The 26,027-nt window shown below is 38.3% G+C and overlaps 1 protein-coding gene across 1 annotated transcript in view; it reads right to left on the bottom strand.

Moving 5' to 3' along the window:
• Positions 1-17,493, bottom strand: part of LOC108682752 — a gene marked incomplete at its 3' end in the record, with an annotated part of 81,803 nt that extends 64,310 nt beyond the window's left edge. The window contains exons 1-2 of the mRNA XM_047883374.1: positions 16,557-17,493; positions 2,566-2,758 (exon numbers count right to left, since the gene is read on the bottom strand). Coding sequence (XP_047739330.1) covers positions 2,566-2,758; positions 16,557-17,192 — 829 coding nt within the window. The remainder of the gene's footprint in view (positions 1-2,565; positions 2,759-16,556) is intronic.
• Positions 17,494-26,027: the final 8,534 nt, after the last annotated feature.

The following is a 26,027-nucleotide window of genomic DNA, read 5'->3' as shown; positions in this document are numbered from 1 at the left end:
GTGCGTGTCAGAGGGACCAGTCCGAACTTCAGTGGAGACAAGACCGGTAGCTTTAATTCTTCTGTCGGTTTATTATAACAAAAGAGTCGCACAGGGCCGACCGTGTTTATCTTTCAAAACATTGACAATATACTCACCCGGTAGCATTGCACAACATACTGTACCAAATTTCTATAATTAGACGGTCTCATCATAGTGAAGGAAATAGAGTGAAATAGGTTTACGAGCATTTTAGTCTATACTCACCGACGTCGTTCATGGCCAGAGGCGGATTGGGAGATTTTGCTTACCTGAAAAAGAAATCAAGATGTTGTGGTTCAGGATCATGCTAAGTGTCTATCATGAGGCTATGATAGATCAATCAGTAAGCAAAGGCATCTAAAGTTAGCATAAATCGAAAAATTATCCAATACTAAAATATATTCAACAGATAAAAAAGTCCGTCTTTACGCTGAGACAGACTTTAGACAAAGACTTTAAACTAACAGCGCGGCCAAAAGTTGGCCCGCTACGTAAAAATCACATGACTAATTTTACATGGTAAATTTTCATGGTAAAATATGATTTCTGTACTTTTTGATATGCATGATGTTTATTGGACATTGTGAAATGGAAAATACTAGGGTACTCTAAGGTCGATAAAATTTACGAATATAAAAAATTAAACCGATAAACAATTAGCTCTATCACTAACAACTCGCAGCATTAGAAAACAAGCTTAATTGGCATTGAAACTAGGAATTCAAATCGATTAGCACGGAATATTTTATAAGTACTTATATCATTAGTCTGCTTATATCGCAAGTTCACAAGGAATTTAAAAGCAAAGAAAACGCCAAGAAAATTCACCATATCGATATTGAAAACGTTTTCATTACATGACATTTTACATAACTTAAATGTTATGTAAGAGTAAATGTTTTTCTTTTTTGTCCGTTAAGAAAACGTGGTTTTTAAAAGTTTTTTTTTATTTGATTTATTATTACATGCATTATATTTCGAAGAGCCGAAACACTATTATCGAAAAATTATGCATACATAGCTCGAGAAACTGAAGCATAAGAGAAATAATTAAAAATTTTCGATTTACGAATGCAGCGTGAACTCACTTCGCGAAAGCCGAACACTTCTCAGTTATGCTGGCTAATTTCACTAGCAAAACTGACCAAATTCTACCCATGTTGCCACGAGATCGACGACCCAAGACAAAGGAAGAAGCCTACATGAATATTGAGGACTCGCAAGCATGGATACCAAAGTGTACGGCGTTAGAAATCTTATAAAAACTGAAGCGTGCGAGCTTTCAAATATTATCTGGAAACTACGCGGTCTTGCATCTTAAACAACGCAATCAGTTTTGCCCATGATACAAAGAGATATGCTGATGTGAGTTTACAAACACGAAAATTCATGTGGACATGAACAAAAATTCTAAGCACACCGAGGCGTATAACTAACATGAGTAGAAATAAATAATATGCGTTTAAAAATTACTTATTAAAGACAACACTTCTAAAGAGGCTAGTGTCTCCGATGTTACGCATGCACATAAATTTCTTATTTTATTTTTGAATATTAAAAAATTAATTTTTTCAATTTTTCAATACATAAAAAATTTTTGAATTATTTGAATTTGAAGTGTGTTAAATATCGATTGTAAGATTTGTAGCAGACAAAGTGACAAACAAACAAAAAGTGAAGTTAAAGAGAAAAGTTGTAAAAAAAATAGGCTAGGATTCAGAGGACGTCGACAATACAAAACGAATTATCTTTGGCCAACTGACACGCTGTCAAGGCTGAGTGTCTCTTTTTAGGATTGGTCGTCCAGAAGTATTCATGCCAGAGCATTTAGATAAGGCGAAGAGGTTAACGCTATCAACACATGCATCTCAATAAACAGGGATGGAGCTATATAATAATTACCATATTATTATTATAGGTAAAGGTGAGCATGTTTAGGAAATTCTTTGTGGTCTATCGTGATGACTGGCGACGGAGTATGGAGTTCCCTTCCATTCACATACATGGTGAATTTTAGTGATGCAGGGCGTAGAGGACACGTGATGCACCTGTGATGATTTGATGCAGGGCGCTGCACTCACCTATAGTGTGATGCAGGGCGCTGCACTCCCCTATAGTGTGATGCAGGGCGCTGCACTCCCCTATAGTGTGATGCAGGGCGCTGCACTCCCCTATAGTGTGATGCAGGGCGCTGCACTCCCCTATAGTGTGATGCAGGGCGCTGCACTCCCCTATAGTGTGATGCAGGGCGCTGCACTCCCCTATAGTGTGATGCAGGGCGCTGCACTCCCCTATAGTGTGATGCAGGGCGCTGCACTCCCCTATAGTGTGATGCAGGGCGCTGCACTCCCCTATAGNCTGTACTATGATGCAGGGCGCTGGAAGACAAGTGATGCAGGGCGCTGGAAGACAAGTGATGCAGGGCACTACACTCACCTGTAGTGTGATGCAGGGCGCTGGAAGACAAGTGATGCATGTCACTACACTCACCTGCAGTATGATGCAGGGCGCTGGAAGACAAGTGATGCAGGGCACTACACTCACCTGCACTATGATGCAGGGCGCTGGAAGACAAGTGATGCAGGCTCGGAGATGTGAAGGTATCACGGCGTCGCCTGAGTTCCTCAAAGCTCGTCTGTCTGCTGTGGAGGCCCACACGTCGTCGGTGCAACAGCGAGCCTTCGTCTACACTGCGCCGCCCCACGGGCGACAGCGGCCCTCCGCTCCCGTACTCAAGCTGTGTGTAACACAAGAATTGCGTTACATTTGAATACTTAAGCCGTTAGTAATTATTACTTATTTGTACAGGTCAGTTATCATTATTATACAGGTCAGTTATTATCCGCTCCCGTACTCAAGCTGTGTGTAACATAAGAATTGCGTTACATTTGATTACTTAAGCTGTTAGTAATTATTACTAATTTACACAGGTCAGTTATCATCCGCTCCCGTACTCAAGCTGTGTGTAACATAAGAATTACGTCACATTTGATTACTTAAGCTAGTAGTAATTATTACTTATTTATAGAGGTCAGTTATCATTTTGTAGTAACGATTATTCCATTTTAATTCTAGAGTTCATCAATTATTTAAGCTGTTAGTAATTATTAATAATTTGTACAGATCAGTTATTATCATTTTGTAATATCAATTATTCAATTTTACTTCTCGAGTTTGCCATAGCCGCACATTAGGTTTTCATTATTTTCGAGGTTTATTTTCATGTTTTAGAGGCTATCTGGTCATCTGCTGCGAATTGCGCGGTACAACGAATTTGTACATAAGTTGTCTAACAAATATATCTGAGAAAACTCAGGGCTTTTTTTAGATGAAACTAAACCCTCAAGACACCGAGACGTATAGTCCCCGAATAAAGCTATGCACAACACAATGAATACTATGAATACTCAGATCTTCCAGCACGAGGAAAAACGTAATGAAAGTTTAGTGAAAACGTTATCAAGAAATGTGATTGGATTTGGAGATTGTCACACACAAACCTGGAAACCAAGACATAAGTTTGAGCTGGTCGTATCTTTCAATTATATCAAAAAAATTAAATATTAGGATTCAAATTATTATAAGCAACTAATAAAACAATGGATAATTCTGTGAAAGTTTCTCGTGAAGTACATTGGTTACTGAGTTTCTGCATAGGGAAACTAAGTCTCTGTTGAATTACTTCACAATTTAGCTAAGTCGAAATAACATTTTTCTGAGCAATTTTTAAAGATTTAACGCAATAAATTTTTTCTAATGCAGAAACGAAACATTTCGTATCAGATAAATTATAATCCACAGACTAATCATTTATTCTCTTCAGGAATGGCGGTGAGTTTATGGATAAAATAGTTTCAACGCGTATTAACTGTGATCTCTTGCAGTTCCTCAGTTCATGAAGCACTAAAACTTAGTTGGGTCGGAAGAGGTCAAGTGGTAATTCAATCGTCGCCACACCCTGGCCTCGTCTCATTCAACCTAAACACACGCAAGGTTCAGATTCCAAAAAGACGAAACTAAAACTAACTAAAAAAATTTCTTGTGGTTATGTAATCAATGATTGAATATATTGAATTTTCGAAATTATCAGTCGCGACAGACATAAGCCGTTTATCTGTTATCTTGGACATTAAGCTTTAAATGTGGCAAGCCAAATTCTATGATCGGTTAAATCGGTAAACCTTCGGTTCTATGATCGGTAAACCTACGGTATCGGTTAAAATAACCTAACCTGATTCCGCTACCTAATTCCTACCAAGCTGAGCTAATGGTAATAATGTCAGCTGTATAAAGTAAGCGACTTTCCGATGGTAGTATTAAACGACTGATAAACCTGCGGTCAATAAAGGCATTTGACGCAATATAAGAGCGAACAACGTGAATGCCCGCGACTTCAACAACATGGAAATTTAAACTTAATTTAATCTAAGATCCTGACGCGAGGATCTGAGGATCACTTCGCATCAAGGGAAGAAATAGGATAGGGCTCGAATGAAGGGGAATTTAACGATTTTAAGAAACCCATTGATAAAATATCTCCAAATATGGTCCTGAATATCAAATGACTATAACAGAAATTATTTATATTAATTTAATAACTTATAAAGTAAATTGTAAGGTCTCTTTAAATTCTGGAATTCCATTGGTCTGTAAAGAAATTTGTGTGATGAAATAACGTATCGAATTAGTGATGCTACCGGACTTATAAGGTTCTGTACGTGAAAAAGCTCCATGAGAGTGCCTCTAATAACTAAGAATATTAAAAAAAATACTCAGGGTAACCTGAATGTCAATAACTTGGGGATTAACAAGCATAATATGATTTTATTAACTTCCACACCTAACTTCTTCGAAGATGATACCAGCGAATACTGAATTAGAATGCTCCATAAATAACGTGGTATGTTGTAGCATTGAAATATGAGCATCAAAGCATCACAATCTTACTCTAAGTTAATTGCTACAGATTATCTTCTAACTCAAACTAGTTGACTAGTTGTCATTTAGGTTGATTCACCCTAAATGGCACCACTGTTAGAAAAATTACCGTTAACGGTATTACCGGCGTTTCAGTGGCCGGTCGGCACGTAAAAATAACACCGTGTCGCCGTTTTTATTCCAATTTAACACTATAAATCCGTAAAACATCTGATAAAAACAGCAAGACAGTTTATTTTCACGGGGCGACCGGCCACTAGAACGCCGGTGGGACCGTTTTTTTACCGTTTTTTCTAACAGTGTACGTTGGTGTGTTCCAAAAAAAAAAAAAATTCTCGATCACCAACATGTCTCACTCACGTTGTAGCGATATAAATATGCTACATGTGCGTTATTCCGAGTCTTTACCTGCGGGCCCTAAACGAGGATGACGAACCAGTAGAAAGTGTAATTAAGGGGCTCAAAATTGAATTTCATCAGTCGAGAAGTGAAATTAATTTGAACCAGACCAGTGTAGAGGATAATTCGTAACATTGCATCATGCGTTCACAGTATAACAGATTTAGGTTTGAAATTTAGAAAGGCGAACAAAATTCATTACGGCACAACAAAATAGGATAATTTCACAGTGCGGACGAATCGAGAAGCAGAGATCGGAGCCCAGCTACTGATCCGTACGTCCAACTAAAATTGCGCTTACAAATAATAAATTTACAGATAATAAATGCTTATATTATATTTGGGTCCAACTACTATATACTACTCATCTTCATTCAAAATCGGAGAAGTGCGGCGCCTTTAAACTAGCAACGTGACCTCAAGTTGGCCCGGTACAACGTACGTAGATATACAATTAAATTTAAAGACCAGAGAATTAGTTTTATTTATTAGCTTCTTGTTAGTTTTTTCAATAAGTCGTACTAAATTCTTCATAGGTGTTGGTTTTTTTTTTTTGTTACTCTATGCGTCTTTAACGTGAAAATGAATGTTGTACATTCGAAACGTCGTTCAATATTAAAAATGTCTATCGGTAATTTGATTTTCAATCTTCCAACACCTATGAAGAATTTAGTACGACTTATTGAAAAAACTAACAAGAAGCTAATAAATAAAACTAATTCTCTGGTCTTTAACAAAACTTGCTTAAGAGAAGAAATTCTGCCAGCCTATACTAATTAAATTTAATTGTACTTGTACTCAAACTCAAAAATATATATACGAATCATATCTCAAGTTTCTCTCCATATATGTTACAATAGTGCGTCACCGGTCTGAAATCTCAATAATCTCCTTCATCTATAGTGCCGCACAAATAATTATTACTCATAACTCACAATTGTGATTGATGTGGAATTTTTCGATGATCGTGAAATGTACGGTCCTTGACGGTTAGATCTAATAAGTAAGTTACGCCAAGCTGGCTTACGGTCATCGTTTCAAAGAAGTCATTCAAAACGTTAGCCTGAGACTAACAAGTAAAAACCGTAAATCATCAAATCGCTTTCTCAGCCAATAAAATTACTATATATATCATGAGCACGCAGCCTGTAGTCGCCACGCCACTATCGTGTATAACTAATGACCATAGAGAATGTCATTACCTTAAACTATGGAAAAAATAATACGATGCTTGTAGATTCTTGGTTATGCAATCACAGGAAACCAAAGATGTGCCCAATATGCCAAGTTGTGAAAATAAATAACAGTGAGAACAAATGCACAGGAAACGAGCAAAATAGATCTATATGTAGCTGACAAGCAAGCCGACCCCGCTTCTTGTCACTCAAGCTCGTCGTGACCACAAAAAAAAAACATTTCGGCCGATATAGTGCCAGCGGACCAACGGTCATATTAAAACTACAGCGGGTCTGACAAAAAACTAAGCAGCGCGAGGAAGTCGTCAGTAAAAATATCCTGGCTGCTTATTCGGGTGAGAAGCTGTCGAGTAACAATAACAAATATATACATTACATTAACAGGCGTCACACAAAATATACATTAAAACCTAATAGTTTATAATTATTTACGAGTACAGTGAGTGCACTTGAAAGGTAAGAAAGAAGCTCAAATTATACCGATATTATTGTAGATTTTCGATCATTTTAATGAACATCATTTTACATGCAAGGAGAAATTTTTCACAATTTTTTTGAAATTTTAAAACTAAAACTTGTTCGACAAAATTCGAACATTTAAAATTGAGAAGCCTTTGAACATGCGTATCTTCACGCAGAGCACTAATTTATCAGCATTATAGAGAATCTCGAGTCTCGTGAAACAACTACAGGCCCTACGAGTAAAATAAATAACGAAACGTAAGTCGGAAAATATTAGAACACAATCGTGCACCAGGATTTGATCGAAGGCCAGACAATCGGATAACAAAAGCACGAAGCTTTAGTTTAGTGCAACTCGTCAATTTAGAAGAAGCATCAACTCAAACTCCTAGTTAAGTCCACAACGTTGTAATAGAAGATGAGGTACCAACTCCAACGTCTCAACAATGTCACATTTCTTTGAAAGAATTGCTCAGAGATTTACTTATAATTCGAGCTTTGTTATATTTCAGAGGTGAATCTATAACCCTTTCCTGCACTAATAGCTTCACGATTCAAGAATCACAACCGCGAAATAATTTCTTCACGTATCAAGCAGGGATAAAGGCAACGCTCTTTTGAGATGGATAAGCGTGCCTGCAAATAATAATAATTTGTAGTAAGGAACAGGATGCCTCTCTCCTACTTCAGGTAGGTATACCATTACGACTAAGAATACAAGTTTCGCCATGGCAGCAATGTGCAGCACCTGAAGAAGAGGAAGCCTAGGGACGCTGAACCGTTACAGAGGACAGCTGACCATCGCAACGTGCCAAGATGGATGGGCACGGCTGTTGCCAGGCCGGAGATACTCGCACCATTGCTAACACTGTCAGCGTACCAGACAGGCAAATCTTTTTCACAATTTTTGTAATCCCACACTGTTAACTGTTAACTGTAAACACTGTTAACTGTTAACACTGTTAACTGTTAGCACTGTTAACTGTAAACACTGTTAACTGTTAACACTGTTAAACAGTTAACAGTAATCAATGGGATTACAAAATTGTCCACGAAGACATTTAAACTGAAGTTCGCATAATTTACAAAAAAAAATCTATTCTTTATCGATTGAAGAAATTGAAAAATACAATAAGGATATGGGCTATAGGGGGAGCTTTCAGCTTTCCCATAGTCGAGCCAATAAAAATCGGAACATATACTGCAGATACACTGCAGAATAAGGCAAATTTCAGAGTATCTTCTTCATTGACGGAACTTAATTAAAATAAAATACTTTTGAATGTTGATAAAATTTACGATACTACCAACATGGAAATTTAGCTGTTACATCGCGTTGCATATAAATGAGATATTTATCACCCCAGCTCGACTACCTACAGAAAACACGCGTATCCAGGCTACAGGACGTGACTGAGTTCACTAACCAAGACCGCGAGCATATAGCGCGCACGCCCGACCCATCATTGCTTCATTGGTTACGACACTTCATCGTCATATATAGAATTTGCAGTCACACGATGATTTTGACTAAACTACAAGAGTGAGCGGGACCCCACATATGTTCGAAGCAGTAACTGCTTTATAAGTGACGGGAAAAAGGTCGGCCGGCGATAAAACAGCTATTTTTAGCGCATTTCATCATTTTTGGAAAAAAACACTGTTGTGCTCGTCATGTCCGTCCGTCCGTCTGTCCGTGACTTAACGGACGGACGAGAAAATGCGCTCTCTGTGACCCACTGCAGTGAGTACTGATCTATTTTTTTAGTAAGGACTTATAACACATTCAATCAAAACCGATGTGCTCATATATGCATGCCTGTATCTATTGCATCTGCAGGATACAAGGGCTACAGAGGAGAGAATTGTTCTGCGTCGCTTAAAAAACCATGCTACTGCCAAATTTTTAAAAGCTTAGCAACATTTACGCCATAACAAATGCAAACGGGACTAACTGGTTTTATTCTGATCAAAGTTAGTGACTCTATAGGACAGTTCATGGACACAAGGATATTGGCAACACACAAGGCCACCTCAAGCGCGCGCACGGTGATACAAGGGAACACGGAAAACTGTGAGTAAAATACTGCCTTTGGGTTTGTTTTTTGGCACAGTCAATTTCTGATTAAATTTGATGCACAAAGAACTGTGCGGCCCATCAGAAGTTTTGATTAACAATATTACAAAATAAAGAAGAACGAAATTATATAAGTGAGCTAAAGCCTTAAAAATAAAATACCGTGGCCTCACAAAAAACCTCAAACTTAAATCTTCAAATGGATCCAAACATTTAAATTTAATATTCAATACATTTAATATTTGTCTATGAAAATGACATATATTATCTATACTGCGAATCTGGAGTGTTAAATTTTGCACATAAATTTTTGAAGCTAGAGAAATGCAGACATTGCAACAGTTCTCCTAATTGCATAGCAACATGTGACATATAAGCAAGCGAACACCCCATAGTACTGAACGCGTGCCACAGCACGACCGCGGAGTAGCGACAAGACTCGGGCGCATCGTAACAGTGACGGAAAAAACCTGTCCAGTTCAAGGTAAGAGTTGTTGCAGCACGAGAACTAGGGATGACCAGGGCGTCAGTCGAAAGCTTTATATCCTCGATTATAAATCATACTAAAGAACGGTCCATATAATTATAATAGAAGGGAAGGACTCAAATGCAGTATTTAAAATGAACATAGGTTTGTTAGGCAATATATCTTCTGAACTATTACAGGTTTAAGCCTACAGGCTTAAGCTTCCTTACTGCGAAATATAGACCGACGAAAGTTTTACGATGGATAATAATGCATAACAAAAAGTGAAATAACCATAAAATAACTAAATTTCATAAGAGCATATTGAGGAGTCTCACAACCGAGAGAAGTGTGCAGCATTTGACAGCAGGCAGATAGAAGCGCAAACCAAAAAAGTTAAAACCACAAGGTAAAGCGATTTTATTCATACGCAAATAGATTGAATCACAATAAAAAATTATATTTCCACCCAGGAAATTAAATCAACCAGAAAAATACGCAGAGAAGTGGGGCACATCAAGAACGATAAAAAAATCATAGCATAGCGCATGCATGGAGCATCACAGTGTAATTTGAGCATTTGTATGAAAGTTAGCATCGTACAGGTTATCAGCCATGAATAAAATAATGGATGATAAGACGCGTTGATATTTTCAAGAAGCGTGTGCGATCCCGTACATACAATATACGACCCGTATAAAGTGACATCAGGACCCCCGTATAAAGTGACATCAGAACCCCCGTATAAAGTGACATCAGAACCCCCGTATAAAGTGACATCAGAACCCCCGTATAAAGTGACATCAGAACCGTGTTGAGCTCAGCAGGTCACGTGTGCAAAAATTGTCAATACCAAATTTTATGAGACAAACGCCTTTTCTGTAATGGCATTCACAGTATTTGCAGTACGATTGAATTGAATATTTACAATACTTACATTTATCGAGTTCTCGGTTATCATGAAGTTAACTTCGACTGCGATTGGCAAACAAGCTGCCAACAACCTACAGCTCTTTTATTATAATATTAACTCCTTTCCCTTGATACATTATTCCTGGCCAGCCAAACTTGTCAAAAAACCTCACTTCTGGCGCTAATGAGGTCTGCTGTATTAGGCCTTGGACCTTTGGTTTTGGGATTTGAATAGACGGTGAGGGCAATACTTTGCGGAACAGAAACAGATACAATATTATAATATTTCCATAATACGATTTTAGTTATAAAACCATATAGAAGCGAACTATTTCATCAGTCACAGGTGCAGCGTCCCATGTAACAGTGATGAGGGCGACATGCGGGACAGGATTGATCCAGTCCTCGTCCTGGGACCTTCTGCCAACTGCGGTCCGCGAGCCAAGAATTGATTGGCTGCCAAATGACGTAAACGAATTTATAAAATATGCACAAAAAACTCAATATATCTTTGAAAATTTTGCGTTTAGCCGAGATTTGCATGAAAAACAAAGAACGAACTACCTTTATAACTCCAGATACAGATGTATTACATTGAAGGACACTAGCTTGTCTCCACATTTCATATCAATATTATAATCCGTTAAACCCTAACGACTCTAACATAACCTAGCATAGTGATGTCGGCGCTGAAGAGTAGGCCTGATGTGGCTTGTCGCCGATTCATGTACTTTTCGTGCCTAGTTCACAGAAGATCTAAAATCGTGTCATTTGACAGGATTTTTTTAGGACTGAAGATAGTTTGAAATAGCTACTAGACTTCCACCGGGTTCGATATGGTGCTAGGAATTTCAAGTTTGAACATATATTTTTCCATAGCTTTATCTAGTCTGTTCTTTCGTGTTCGTACTCGGAGCGCCAACGATTGAACATTCTCTATTAAATTTTTGACCTATAGAAATCTCGGTGACCACCCAACGTTTACAAACTCTAAATTCGGGCGCACGACAGCAACAAACAACTGCTTCATCGCTTCTGCATAAAGGAACTCGTATGAGCGTCTGATTAGTCCAAGAAGTTTGTTGGATGTGTTATTTTGCGTTTCAAAATGCTTAGAAAGTTTCAGCTCCTTGTCGACATAAACTCCGAGATCTTTTTCCACACTAGACTTTTCAATCATTGCTCTCTCGTTGCAACCATGTCTTCTCATACTGTAATCTTGCTGTTGATTGCTGCTGCATACTCTAGCTTCAGAGACAGAGAGAACATCTCAATACCTGCTGCTATAAGAATGCAGACACAACCAAAGTATACAGGTATAGTTGGGTGAGGTCACCTTGCTGGGTCGGACACGCTGCATGCAACATGTCCGAGCATCCACATGCCGGCTGATGTCATCGCGCCAAAAGTTGATATTAAGCCGAACACAAATTTGATGCGTTCTTTTGATGTCATATAAACAATAAGACGTATCGACTGAGCAGATTTGGTATGATTAGGATGGAGCTTCCCACACGAATTGAGCAAATCAGTGAAGGTCTCGTTGCAGCAGTATTAAAATTCGCATTACATTTCGTAGACTGACAATGAAAAAAACACGACTACAAAAATCCAAAAATATATGTTCCCAGTACAGGATGGAACCCAATAACTACCAAATTCAGTTTTTCTCCTGTCCTTATTTTATTTCAGAAGCAACAACTTTTCACTTTTACCAGAGAACAAAAATGAGAGGTTCGCTCAGTGATTAGTTTATAAAATAATTGAAACAGTTTTGTGGATGTTGGACTGTTGGATGTTCATCTATGCTACATCACAATTACTTGAGCAGAGGCTTTAACCGTCTACCCCCTGACATGAGTAACCGGAGCAATATTGTCACACAAGCCTATCCAAAAGGGATACGTTGCTAGAGAGCGCAAAAAAAATGACTTGCACTGATGGTTGCCGCCACTTACGACAACTTTAAAATGTTCTCTGTTGCGTACAAACGTCCTAAAGTCGCTACACTCAACATTTGACGTACAGTTCAAGTTAAAAGTTATGTTCCCGGGGAGTGACATGCGGTGGTAGAGCCTTTCAAAAGCTTCATATCATCTCATGACTAGAAGACTTGCGAGGACAAATTGGACTAAAACATAATTGTAGCGTCGGTGTCCGAGTAATTATTATTTATTCCGATTTTTCACTGCTCATCAAATCAATATTCCAGAAATATTACAAACTCTGTTTTGTTAATTTGCGTAAATTTCTTTTTATAGAAAAACATCAAGTATTTGGAACACCAAAATCGCGTAAATAATTACCAAAGTTGCGACCTATCTGGCAAATAAAATAACCTATGATAATCAATTCATCAGGAAAAAAACAGCATGGTTGGAATTCAGATTATCGTCTAATCAATTATTCTTTATGAATAATATAAAGAGATACATTATATATACATTATATTATAATAATATAATATAATATAATGTAAAGAGAATAGTATTCTCTTTACGGCAAACTCAATCTTTCTACTATAATTATACATGCCACATAATTCTACCATGAACTTGGTCGAGCATAACAGCGGAACTTGAATCGTTGGGAAAAAGTGTACGATTTGCGTAATTCGAGCGCGGCCACTCATGTTCCAGCCTTGAGGGCAGAGTTTCTACGGGGCTTCCTGTGTTTCGTAACTCGGGTGTGTTCCCGCGATCGAGGCATTAGTTTCACTATACAGACGCCCAGGGCCTATACTTTCAAATAAAGTTAAGAGATTGTAAGTTCATCAACCAATCATTGACGGCCTTTCAAGCAGAATCCACCAATCATAGGCAAGAAAATAGAGCGTAAGTACTTACGTTCTTAGGAGTTTTGAAAGTATGGCCCCAGATCAATTCCAGGGACAAGCTCAGAATTTTATGCCTGGTCCAAACGTTCTGCATGGCAGGTGAGCGCTTGTTTTCTAATTATATGGTCGCTTGTATATGGACGAACCCAGTACGACTGAGTTAGAGAAAGAATCCTGTGAAATCTCGCATAGATTAACTAATGAAAACTTTTGGAGACGTAGCTCGCTGAAATTTCTGTACAGCTATATGCTGGTACAGGAAACGTATCTATAGGAGACAAAAAATCCATAACATCAAAGATAACAATGCGAAAAATAATATGTAATGCGTCACAATTGAAAATTCACAATTTAAATCAAACATAAAAAGAAAATCATCGTCCTAGTTGCTCCTATATATAGTGTCTCTTCAAATAATCTAGCAATACGCACGAGAATTTGTTTTGCCTAGTGGTCAGTGGACTCGGAACTTGAACACCACAGAGGTAGCGTCAAAAGTACAGCAGTAAGCAGCAATAAATGGGGCCACCGGAGCCTCTTCGTAACACGTTCATCAGCCGCTCCTAGAATTTTAATATAGGAAGAGAGCGTAGTACAGATAATGGTGCACATCACACATGGTGAAATATATAGGAAGAGAGCGTAGTACAGATAATGGTGCACATCACACATGGTGAAATATATAGGAAGAGAGCGTAGTACAGATAATGGTGCACATCACACATGGTGAAATATCTTTAGCAATAATCGAAATCTTATAGAAATGGGCCACGAATTTCAACGTTATTCCTCATGCATTCGCAACAGACAGAGTCTATCTCTTAATTCTGTCATAATCTAACAGAAGACCGGCATCTAGTAACTCATTAGAAGCTAAAATTCAATTATCGCTTTTAGGAAATGAAAAGTATCATGATACGCACGATAACAAACCGCTCGTTCTTTATCATGACACGCACGAAAAGCTTTTGACCGCTTAATGCTTGCCAGCGGCATGGAAATATTTGCAGGAATAGACTCGAAATCACTCTCAAATGAAGAGGATGCTGAGAACAGATGCTTTGAAAAAATGAGGATCACAGCCAAATCTCCAATTAACCTATAAATGCTTTAGCTTTTCGCCATTTTAATACTGCGCGACGAACATTCATCGTAGTCGACTTCGAGGCGTCATTACTGCAGATATAAGATGGCATAAAGCGAAATGAAGTTGTGCGACTTTATTGAGCATGATGAACGGAAAAAGAATTTCACTGTTTTCCTAGAAGAATTTCGATATTTCCTAGGCACATGCCGTTATGTATCGCAAAGGATCTGCTACTAGCCTATTATAAATGGAGACTTGTTACTTCCGTCATACAGATTGGATCATTTAATCAAGACATGTGGAACTTTTCAGGGCATAATAATCCTTCACTTTGTATAAGTAGAGTCCATGTAAGAGGCCAATAACAAGTGAAATAGTAAGGCTTATTACTATTAAAAAGCTGCAGTGGCCCCAACGTGTAGAGGCACATTCAGACTAATGAGTGAAGTGAACGATACACATACTCTCCTTAAAAAATATACGATCGGTACTTATAAGGTCTACATCACATCATCATAGATCGTGAAATCTATGATGATTTAGTGAAAAAAATTCCCCATTGGTCATGCGCACGCTGGGCTGCAGAATAGACACAAACTGCGCACCTCACGCGTGAATGGGACGTCAGCCAAGAACTGCAGCCTGCAGAGACACGTTGGCTACGAGACCGACCAAACAAGAGCCTCTTATAATGACGTCGCCTGTATAAACTTAAGCTGCCATACCACCGGCCGAGCGTCAGGTGACTCTTGTAATCAAACGCGGCCGTGGCTGTATGAGACGCTACGCTTCGAACTTAAAATGGTCACGAGCAGTAATATAATAATATCACAAAAATAATACTAATATTACAGCAATTCAAAGAGCAGATGTGAGTAAGCAATGCTCACACCATCTCACTATCGCACCTTTCTCAATACAATGGTGTCAATATTTAACATTCTTGAAATTTTGGTATTTTCATATACCTACTGTATTACATGCACAAGACTTCAACAATAATTAATTTAGCAGTGGGGACACAGACATGGCAGAACAGCGAAGAAAAACAAGGGTTTTAATTGACATCCATATACATGGGACTTAAAATGTGCTTCTGTTTATTTGAGAACACCCATCAGGTGGCTATTAGTCTAACAAGCAAATAGGGATAATATTAAATAATTGATGCGAACAATTTCTTCCGATGACTATCAATGATTCAATACATTATCCATTGCGAAATTCTAAATAGCACTTATGGATAACAATGGATTTAACTTTCCTAAACTATGAGGTAAGCAGAGACAATTCAATGTTGAGTTGTTATTTCTTATGTAAAGCTAAAATGAAAATCAAGCTAGCTAAAATAGCCAAGCTTAGGAATAACTTAAGATAAAAGAAGCTAAAGATCTCGCCTTCGAAATACGAGAACACATATGAAAATCAATCATCTATAAAATAAATTGTAGTGAATCATTTCCGTTTCATGGAAACTAACAAGAAAGATCGCAGATCAAAAATAATGTCGCATAATATTGGAGTTTTATTTCTGTCTACTGGCGATAAGCAAGAGCACTGCTGATATCCGAGGTGGCGAGTCACTATAGAGTATCGTGTCGTGCATGCCTGTCGTGACGTAATATAAGCGAGCAGCTGCCGGTAATAACGGCAACTAACACCTCAGACCTGTCGCCTCAACTCTGAAATGAATGGCCTGACGTAATCTAAAATAAATAATAGCTGAGACCATGGAGAAAATTTTCCCCAAAATTTAAGTCAGCACAAATTGTATGTCCATTAACGTAAAAATTCGTTTACACTTACATAACCTTGAAATCTGATGCATCTGGCTACCTAGCGCTATCACTTTGAATAATTATCACGTACATGGAAGGGAAATTTGTGCTTTCAATTAAATAACATCACAATTTTTTGTCTAAAATTGGTCTACGAACAAAATTACATTTTTAGACGAAATTTTACTATTTAAATCACAAATAATGCAGCAGGTTAAATGCAAGTGAGACCTGGACAATGTTCAGAAATCATTGCATAAACTTTAAGGATATATGAAATAAATACTAATCAGACTTAGCACCGAATTAAGCAGGCATTCAGGATATATGAAATACTAACCAGACTTAGCATCGAATTAAGCAAGCATGTCGAGGAATTATTACCTTGGTATTGTGACTCGTGACCATAATGGACGGAGGAGAATCAAGCTGCATCCCCACACAAGATGACGAAAGCCTGTCACAAGGATCCGGGCGCCTCAGGGGCAACGGTGCGGACGTTTTGCGGGGGTATGGCGAGCCGGACTCGTGCGCGGTATTTACACGGAAAACATGTACCGGCGTCGAGATGGATCGAAACTGTGAAGGTACACTGGGCGTCTGTTGCTGCATATTATCGTTAGAACTTCGCCATGAAACTTCATCATCTTCGTCATCATCTGCTGGGACATGGTTGGGATCGGGTGCCGGCATGCCCGGTTCCGGGATATAAATGCCGAAAGGTACGGACTTTTTTCGTGAACGAGACCGAGATAAACACGATGACGGGTGGCAGTTACGAGACAATGAGAGGCTCGTAGGAGGGTCAGGACGTTGCACAGGAACATTAGACATGTCTTCCTTCATCGAACAAACTGACGAACGTTTGAGACAATAAATGAGGAGATCTTCTTCGGAATCACAAGGAGGAAATTCTATTACACTACCGTCAGAAGCGTGTGAGTGGCGTCCATGGGTTTTGCTCTGCTCCGCCTTCCGCCGTAGCGGGCAATCTGAAGTCGATTTAGTGCCACGACTCATTTTGCTTTCAACGAGATTTCATTCATTCACAATGACTTAAAATTAGTGATATAATTAAGTGAAATAAGATGAAATTTTCATACGCTGCAGGTGAAAACCAAATCAGAATTCGTCATTCAATCGAATTTAACATATCCAAATCTCTTCGTGAACATGACAATAATGTAGGCAAAGTGTGCCGTTCACAATTTCTGATCAAAGAAAGCATATCCAGCACTTCAACAGCGCCGCAAGTTCTCGTAAGAGTTTCAAAGCACATCTCAACTGCTATGTATACCACGAACACAAACTAATTCATACCACACTGATCTGGATCGACACGAAAATCAGAATTAGCAGAATATTCCAACAATTTCTTTTCAAGAGTAATGTGTTAATTTATTTCTATTTCACTTTGAGGAACTGCATTAAGTAAATAAGATTAACACCAAGTTTGAAATGTTAACACGTTGATTCCGATTACTTCATAATGTACTATTATTTAATTTTTAGCACATTTTCTCATTTATGGAAAAATGCACTATTGTGCTCGCCATGTCCGTCTGTCCATCCGTCCGTGACCTCAAGTTTTCGTCGACGAGAAAATGCGCTCTCTGTCACTCACTGCAGTGAGTACTGAGTTATATTTTTTGTACTATTATGAAACAGGGTTGCCAGAAGGTCTTCGTGGTAAGCATATGCTCCACTTCGCAGTCAAAGTGTTAATTAAACAATAAACATACAATTCAGATGGGCTGATATAAAATAATTACGAAAAACCTAAATATATAAATAAAAATAGTTACGAAATTTAACCTGGAGTTAAATTTTCTAGCATTAATGTGACGAAAACGCCAACAAGGCACCCAAGAATTTAGACTACATTGCACAAATAACAAAATGTATTTGCTAAGAATGAGATATCTGGTGGTAACATTTTTGATATCATGTCATTAAAATATGTCCTGAATAACTGTAGAGCAAGTTGGGGAACCTAGTAATATTTATAAAACTTCGTAATGAGCGAGTTTTCCACAACTCAAATCAACGAGAGTTTCTTTAAGAGACGTGCACTATACTATACCACCTATACCTAATAGGTGAAAGATTTAAATAATAACTATGACGTTGAAAGAAGTACTCGATGATATCATTCTCCTCAATATTTAATGATTTTGGTAAAAACAACGATAAAACAAATCTTTACCAAAAATTAAAAAAATATATCCAAGTCATAAAAACAAAGAGCTAAAAATTAGACTTATGCGACACAGCAAAAACATTTTCAAGAACCTAAGTCGTGGTGGCAGTTTCTCTGTCACTCAAAGAAAGGAAATGAGCGGGAAAACCCGCCTCTGAACAACACCAATGAGGGTTGAGCTCATGTGAAGCAGCAGTTAAAGTAGAAGACAACAGCACCCAACGAAAATGTTGGCCGGAAATTAAAGGAAACTCTCGCCAAATACCTTCCTTGCAACTCTGCCAAAAGCGAATCAGTGGCCGATAATTGCTACCACTGCTTAACAACGGCTTGTGCATCGACATAACTTGTACGAGAATAAATGCTGCGGGTGCAATGTACTCTTCTGGTGCACTGAAATTATTTAAGTTATTTCAAGAGAAACATAATTTTGTTTCCCCTGAAGTGAAGGAGCAATAGAGTACGAGGTGATTAGATATTAGATCGAACCGATATAGTTTCACCCTTGGGAATAGCGAGAAGTGTTGGGAATTTATACCCAGAACATGCGAGTTAGCAGCATGCAAGATAGTTGTTGTGACGCTATCTGCGTTATTGACTGAGAATTAAAGTAAATTTCCTAGATGTACTAAGAAACATGATGTCTACATAAAGCATGCCACATCTAAAACATCGATCAAGTTGCTCAAATTATCAAAATAAAATAGAAGACTATACTTAAGTCCATGTAGCACACATGGTAAGGTGACATGTATCAGACAAGGTCATCGGTTTAACTGTGCAAACATCGGGCATCCCCAGCTCCCTCTTGTGAGCATACAATAATCAAAGCCAAAAGATAAAATGGATGAACCTGCTGCAGAAAAACTACTTTTTGCGCTTCAGAAGTAGTATTAGCTCTAACACTTGCTAATGGTTTTTAGCCGTATTATACTACTTTCATTTTCATAGCCCTAGAAACGAGTTCAATTGGCCTAACTCTAAAAACAGACCAAAAACTTCACTCGCTCTCAATAGGATTGAAATTGTTGATCATAGCAGAATAGCCCACGAACACGATAAGGTTGCGAAAAAAAAAATCAATTCTAAATTTACGCACACAGCCTGGGATCTTACCCTATGCTAAATTCATTAATTCAAGCCTTTTCGCTCAAATAATTCAAGCTGAATGCCAACATTGCATGGTCGCACGTCACCGATGATGGTGACGTTTCGCGTGTGAACAGAGTGCGCTGCGAGTCTATTCACGAATAAGCAAAAAATGCACAGGAAGTCGCACCATGAGAAACAAAATGTTGCTAAGCCAAAGCTCACGAGTGATACAAATAAGACCGGGCAAGACATCAGAAGACAACGTTCGTCCTTCATGTTATGGTCGAGATGGTTTGATTGGTCACCATACTGGTGATATGAAGCACTATCGAGATAACTATACCGTGTCGAATGATGTCATCCCAAGGTAAACATCCAGGATGGTAACAATCGTAGTATAAATCCTTCAATTTGTCATTAACCCTTTAGCTTTCTTCATTCAATAACCCTAAATTTCTTTTGTGATTAAATAACACTTCACATTTCGTTTTTAGCTCTAAATCTTTCCCTCCGAAATTGTCAATGGAATCCTTTTTCATTTCAATCTAACTGATATATACACTAGTTTCAGCGAAATACATTATAAAATTCTGAATATAATTAGAATTCTCCTAAAAATTATGATAATAATACAAAAAGAAAACTTCTTCCATCTCCATGTCAAGGAATAAAAAATAGGAGATAACTTTACTATCGATACAGATTATCTAGCAAGTGGGCATTAGAAATAATCAGCTAAACTTTGTAGAGCTGTGCAGCCTGTACCACGAACACGACAGACACCTGAGAAAATTTCTACAAAATCACATATGTTACTTCGTACATAAGTCAAGAATCATAGAAATCAAGAAAAGCACAAATTCCTTCATACAAATTGTGGTGGTGCTATAGAGTTCAAAGTAAATAAATGCAAAGGCGAATGAACAAATCGGCATCGGTGAATATTGCAATGCAAACAAAAAAAAATACACTGAATAACATCGGGAAAAAGAAACGGACAACAGCCGTGAGCGGCCAATTAAAAGAAAAGCAAATTCAAAACCATCGTAGTTCTCTTAATGTTGACAGTTACAGATTCATATTTCGCACGCGTTGATTCTAAACGCTTCTGATCGCTAATGATGAACACGGCAAGAGGAGGATGATGGGGGCATCATAACGCCACAACTTCGAGTTTGTTCATTGTCTTTGCATACTTCGGGATAGTTTTGGATGACCAGAGATGAATTGACATTAGTAAATTGTTTAAAGTTCAGCATACATAGCTTTTGACAGCAGCGCAATAAGACCAACAGGTGTGAGGTGTCATTAATCAATGAACAAAATCTAACACTAAATTGAACGTAAATGTCTTCATTTTATAATTGCACGGAAACCACTACACAGAAAAACACTCATTTCAAATACGCCTACGAAAGACACTTCGGTTTTGTGCATGGGTATACACGAGGGTGCCACAGCAACACGATCAGCCACAGACCACCACGACATAACCACACTCGTCGGCGTCCAGCAATGCACTGAACACATGCATTTCATCAGGGGCTGTGAAGCTCAGGATATAGATATCTCTGGCGGTCGACATCTTTCGTACAACGCTGCTTTTGTCTTGCCAACTTGTTCTGGGGCCATACTTTCAAAACTCGCTAAGTGAACGTAAGTACTTACGCTCTATTTTCATGTCTATGAATGGTGGATTTTGCTTGAAAGGCCGTCAACGATTCGCTGATGAACTTACGATCTCTTAACTTTTTTTGAAAGTATTGGCCCTGGTGCTTTACTTTTGAAATTGGCTAAGTGAACGTAAGTACTTACGCTCTATTTTCTTGTCTATGATTGGTGGATTTTGCTTGAAAGGCCGTCAATGATTGGCTGATGAACTTACGATATCTTGACTTTTTTTGGAAAGTATAGGCCCTGGTCTTGAGTGCTAATAGGGAATTAAAGAGCTAGAGATGTCGAACACGGTTTCATGAATGTTCTTCGTCCTAAACGATAGGGCAGAACACAGAGTACCGACAAAAGAAAACACAGATATAGAGTTTGCATGCACGGTAGTCCCTATAATGACAACAACCGCGGCAATAACAACAAGTTGAAATATTTTCTTTGATAACAAAAAATATCAGTTATCTAGAAATTCTCATCTGCATAAATCAAGTTTTGATAACAAAAAATATCAGTTATCTAGAGATTTTCATCTGCATAAATCCAGCTTTGATAACAAAAAATATTAGTTATCTAGAAATTCTCATCTGCTTAAATCCAATTGATGGAATCACCAGCAAAGCGATGTGACTAGAGTGCAAAGCATATGCGTGCATCTCAGATCTGAAAATCTGGAGGAATAATATTATAATTTTTATTTCTATTATTATTATTATCATTATTATTATTAAATCAAGAAACCATCTCAATAATAGTCTCAATATCGCAGCTGCAAAGTTAACACGCGGGCAGCGTAAACCTAGAATATAATTTGACAATTGACCAAAGATGACAGCTTGGCTTACTAACTTTATGGAATCTTACAAATCAGCTTGCGCAGCAACAAGTATGATGGAATCGAATGTACAACTATATATGTGCTCCGAGAATTTTAGATGTGCAGCAAGCACCACTGCGACAGGATAAATTCAACGTCAAAGATACAGAACTCTTCAAAAAGAAACCTTTTTCACATTTTTTGTCAATGATACACACCTTCTCAATTTATAAGGTATTCAAGTTGAAACATTATTATAGCATATTGTTTTCAGAAATTATATTGTACTAGTACCGGTCATTACCCACAGCGCAAAGAAACCACAGCAAGAACAGCGCCAATAAATTGTTAGCAAGTGCGGTCTTTCATGACAGCAGAGAGCATCGTATCTAACCCTTATGGTGATGAATTATATGACCATGTATTACAGATCACGAGGCTGCTTGCCACACCATTAAGACGCATCATGCACAATGATCATTAGAGTGTCTTGAAGACTGAACCTATCATAGCGCCACGATCACGTGTCTGTTGCTAGGCGTTCACTCAAACTAGAGGAGTGGCGAGCACAAAAATGAATCTCACCACCACACAGCGTATTACATTTATTTCTACAGAATTCAATATCCTGCTAAAGTGCAGGGATATTTTAAAGTTACAGGCTTAACAGGCTTTGATACAGTAGCATTCAATCAGAAATAGTTACAGAAGATAAGAGCTAGAAGAGGCGTACAAATGGGGTACAATAGGCGTACAAATGGGGTACAATAGGCGTACAAATGGGGTACAATAGGCGTACAAATGGGGTACAATAGGCGTGCAATGGGCGCACCCATTTGTACGCCTATTGTACGCGGCGTACAATAGGCGTTCAATTATCGTTCAATGGGCGTACAAATGGATGCGCCTTTTGTACGCCTGTTAATAATGCAATGCATCGAAAATTTGATAAGAAAATTTTTTCACCATTGGGACATTGATTCAAAAATTTTTTAAAAAGCCTGCTGATTGCCCAAATTTATTTCAGTAGTATCCGTGCGCGTCCGTGCATGGCGTCATATTTTAGTTGTAGCGTATGATTCAAGGCCATTCAATTGGAACTATCGGAGATGCAACCAAGACATTTAACCAAATATAGCACGCCTTAATAAGAGATGTAGAGGAGTCGAACCTGGAGTCTCTACTGGCCTCGGTGCTTCAGACTGATAGACAATACAGATTAAAATATGCCGTAAGAAAGTACTTAACTCTAGCTGGTAACAGCTACGGCCTATAGGCGTTCAGATATGTCAACGTGACACAGTATAAGCTAACGTGACACAGTATAAGCATGCATAACACAATGCCAGCACCAGTAACACAGTATAAGCTAACGTAGCACAGTATAAACATGCGTAACACAATGCCAGCACAAGTAACACAATATAAGTAAAAGTGATTCAGTATAAACATGCGTGACACAGTGCCAGCAGACATGACTCAGCGCCAGCAGAGAAGTGCCACTCTACCGGCTCTGAGTCACAGGAGCATCGCAGAAACAAACAGGGAGTATTAATAGAGAGCTTTATTTAGTAATGTTGACGCTCGCCTCGCCCATGGGTGCTTAAAGTGCAGAACTTATTCAAGAAATGTGAAAACAAATATACAAAAAATAACCATATCTTTATAAAATGAAACGTTTCAGAGTCCAGCTCCATCTTCAATTGCTACTGCACATGACAAACGATGTCCACGGTAGCTACTGCACACGGTAAATGGTGTTCACGGTAGATACTGCACACAAAGAATAAGTAGCTGTAACTATAATAGGCTAGTTGATGATTGTGTTTAGGGTTCACAATAATAGACAGAATTATGAATGAAACCAAGAACTTATCTCGTAAACTACAAGGGTTGCATAAAATAAGGGAAACGCCTGATATTTTGATATCGTAATTGTTGAACATGTTATAAACAATGAAACCGTGACATATTTTAATTAATTAAATTAAAATAATTAAATTAATATAATTAAATTTTAAATACTGCAAATAGAAAATAAATGGAATTTTTACAGCGGAAGCTACAAATAAACTAGTATATATTGAGTTATCGGCCTTTTTGGCCTTTTTTGTTCTCGGATTTGGCCAATTTTAGGCAACCTGAATTATATACCACTACGTCCTGAAGAAATACATTTTGTGGTACGCATATGTACCACTTCGGAGTCAACGTGTTAAGAAGAACGCTCAACTGTCGACAACACATCGTCCTACTGCAAAATTGTTCAAGTTCGGAGAAATTTAATTGGATAACTTGACACTGGGAGGTATGTCACTGATAGGCTTGACTAATTAAATTTACCACTCGAGGCAGACAATTGGAAACGGTCATCGGTATGTTAAAGCACTCGGGGAGAGCTGCAAACTCTAGACGGTCAATGTGGTGATCATTGGACTGTAGTGACTCGAATTCACATCTCGCACTAGCATTTCTCTTGAATGTCATAATTAATTTTATTAAACCTTTAAACTCATGATTATCGACCTCTGTAACAATATCTTACATAATTATCTTGATCTCGATTATGTATTTCGGATTTCATCAATTTCATTTCAAACCACTGTAAAAGTGTACAGTTAGTTAATCATCAATTTTGAGCACGAATAACACTCTTGTAATTACTAAATGATGAAGTTTAGTAAATGTCAAAATTAATTTATGTTAAATCGTACCATAAAAATATTGTGAAATTTCTTAAGAACGACAGCGGAGAACCATTTGCCAAGCGCGCACTATAGCTATATAGTCATTTTCCTGAACGACGCGTGGGGCGAACATCTAAGGGGGTAAGACGCTAAGTTCTTCACTACAATTCAATTATTTTCATGCCATAAACATTTCAATTTACTGTAACTGTCATAATTGAATCATTTGTATTTTCTGTATTTTTGATATTGTTATTTCGTTGTGTTCTGGTCATGTAGATTCTAACGGCCCACACTGATACAGGTGTTGGTCGGTCGGCGGCTTCGTTCTTCAACACCAATAAACTATCTGAGCTTCATCGTCTTTACTACAACCCCACTAGACGTGACCATTAAATCATTAGAGAAGAGGGAAGGTTGCTGTAGAAAAATTCTTAGTCAAAACCCTACCACCACCCAAACCATCCCCTTCTTCAGGACACACCCAGAGCTTTGACCATCTTATCAATTGAGGAACCATTCGTACTTTCCTGAATATAAATTCGTTTACCGTCGTGCTCATAGCTCAGACACTCGTGATATGCAGCGATATTTAATACCAACTTCGAGATATGAATCGACATGTTGGACAAGGAACGTGTTCGTACAATACCTGCATAATGAACACTGATTAACCATAACATAATTTTCTGGTTAGACTATTGATATTGAGGGTAAACTCATTTAGAGCAAGAGAAGCTAGAGCGCTTAACAATAGCATCCATCATAATAATCTTTATAAGCTAAGAACGATGCGGGTTCGAATTAAAATAGTGCATATCAACTTGTGCATTTTAAAACGTTAGTCGTAGATGGGAATCTCGAAGGAGCGCATAAATAGAAAAGGCAAGCAAAAAATCTCTCAGCTGCCACTCCCGAGGTAAGCGAGAGTGAAACTGAGAAGTGCGGTTTTTAGTTTCACGTAACGAGTTTCTCTTTAACGAAACTCGCTGCAACTTGACATCTTTTTACGGCAAGCTCACGAGCCCGCATAATCGAACAAGAGAAAACATTCGACGATTTCACGCTACGGTGCACTGAGAGAAATGGGTGGGTCTGGATGACCCACTTTGATGAGTCAGCCGCGTCCGAAAATCGATGCACTTTTTTGACTCACTTGTCCCATTTGTGGGTCATACTGACCCATTAAATTTCAAGCATGACTCACAATTGGGGCGTTAAATCACTCTGACGCCCAGATGCTAACTACGTACGTATCCATGCTATACGGGTGGCGTCATAAGAGATTTGACGTCACAAGTGAGTCATGCCTGGAATTTAATGGGTCAGTATGACCCACAAATGGGGCAAGTGAGTCAAAAAAGTGCATCGATATTCGGACGCGGTTGACT

The sequence above is a fragment of the Hyalella azteca genome, unplaced genomic scaffold (assembly GCF_000764305.2).
Source record: "Hyalella azteca isolate HAZT.00-mixed unplaced genomic scaffold, Hazt_2.0.2 contig12764, whole genome shotgun sequence".
Classification (NCBI taxonomy): Eukaryota; Metazoa; Arthropoda; class Malacostraca; order Amphipoda; family Hyalellidae; genus Hyalella; species Hyalella azteca.
Note: the sequence above shows the minus strand (reverse complement) of the source record. Positions and strands in the feature narration are given on the sequence as shown.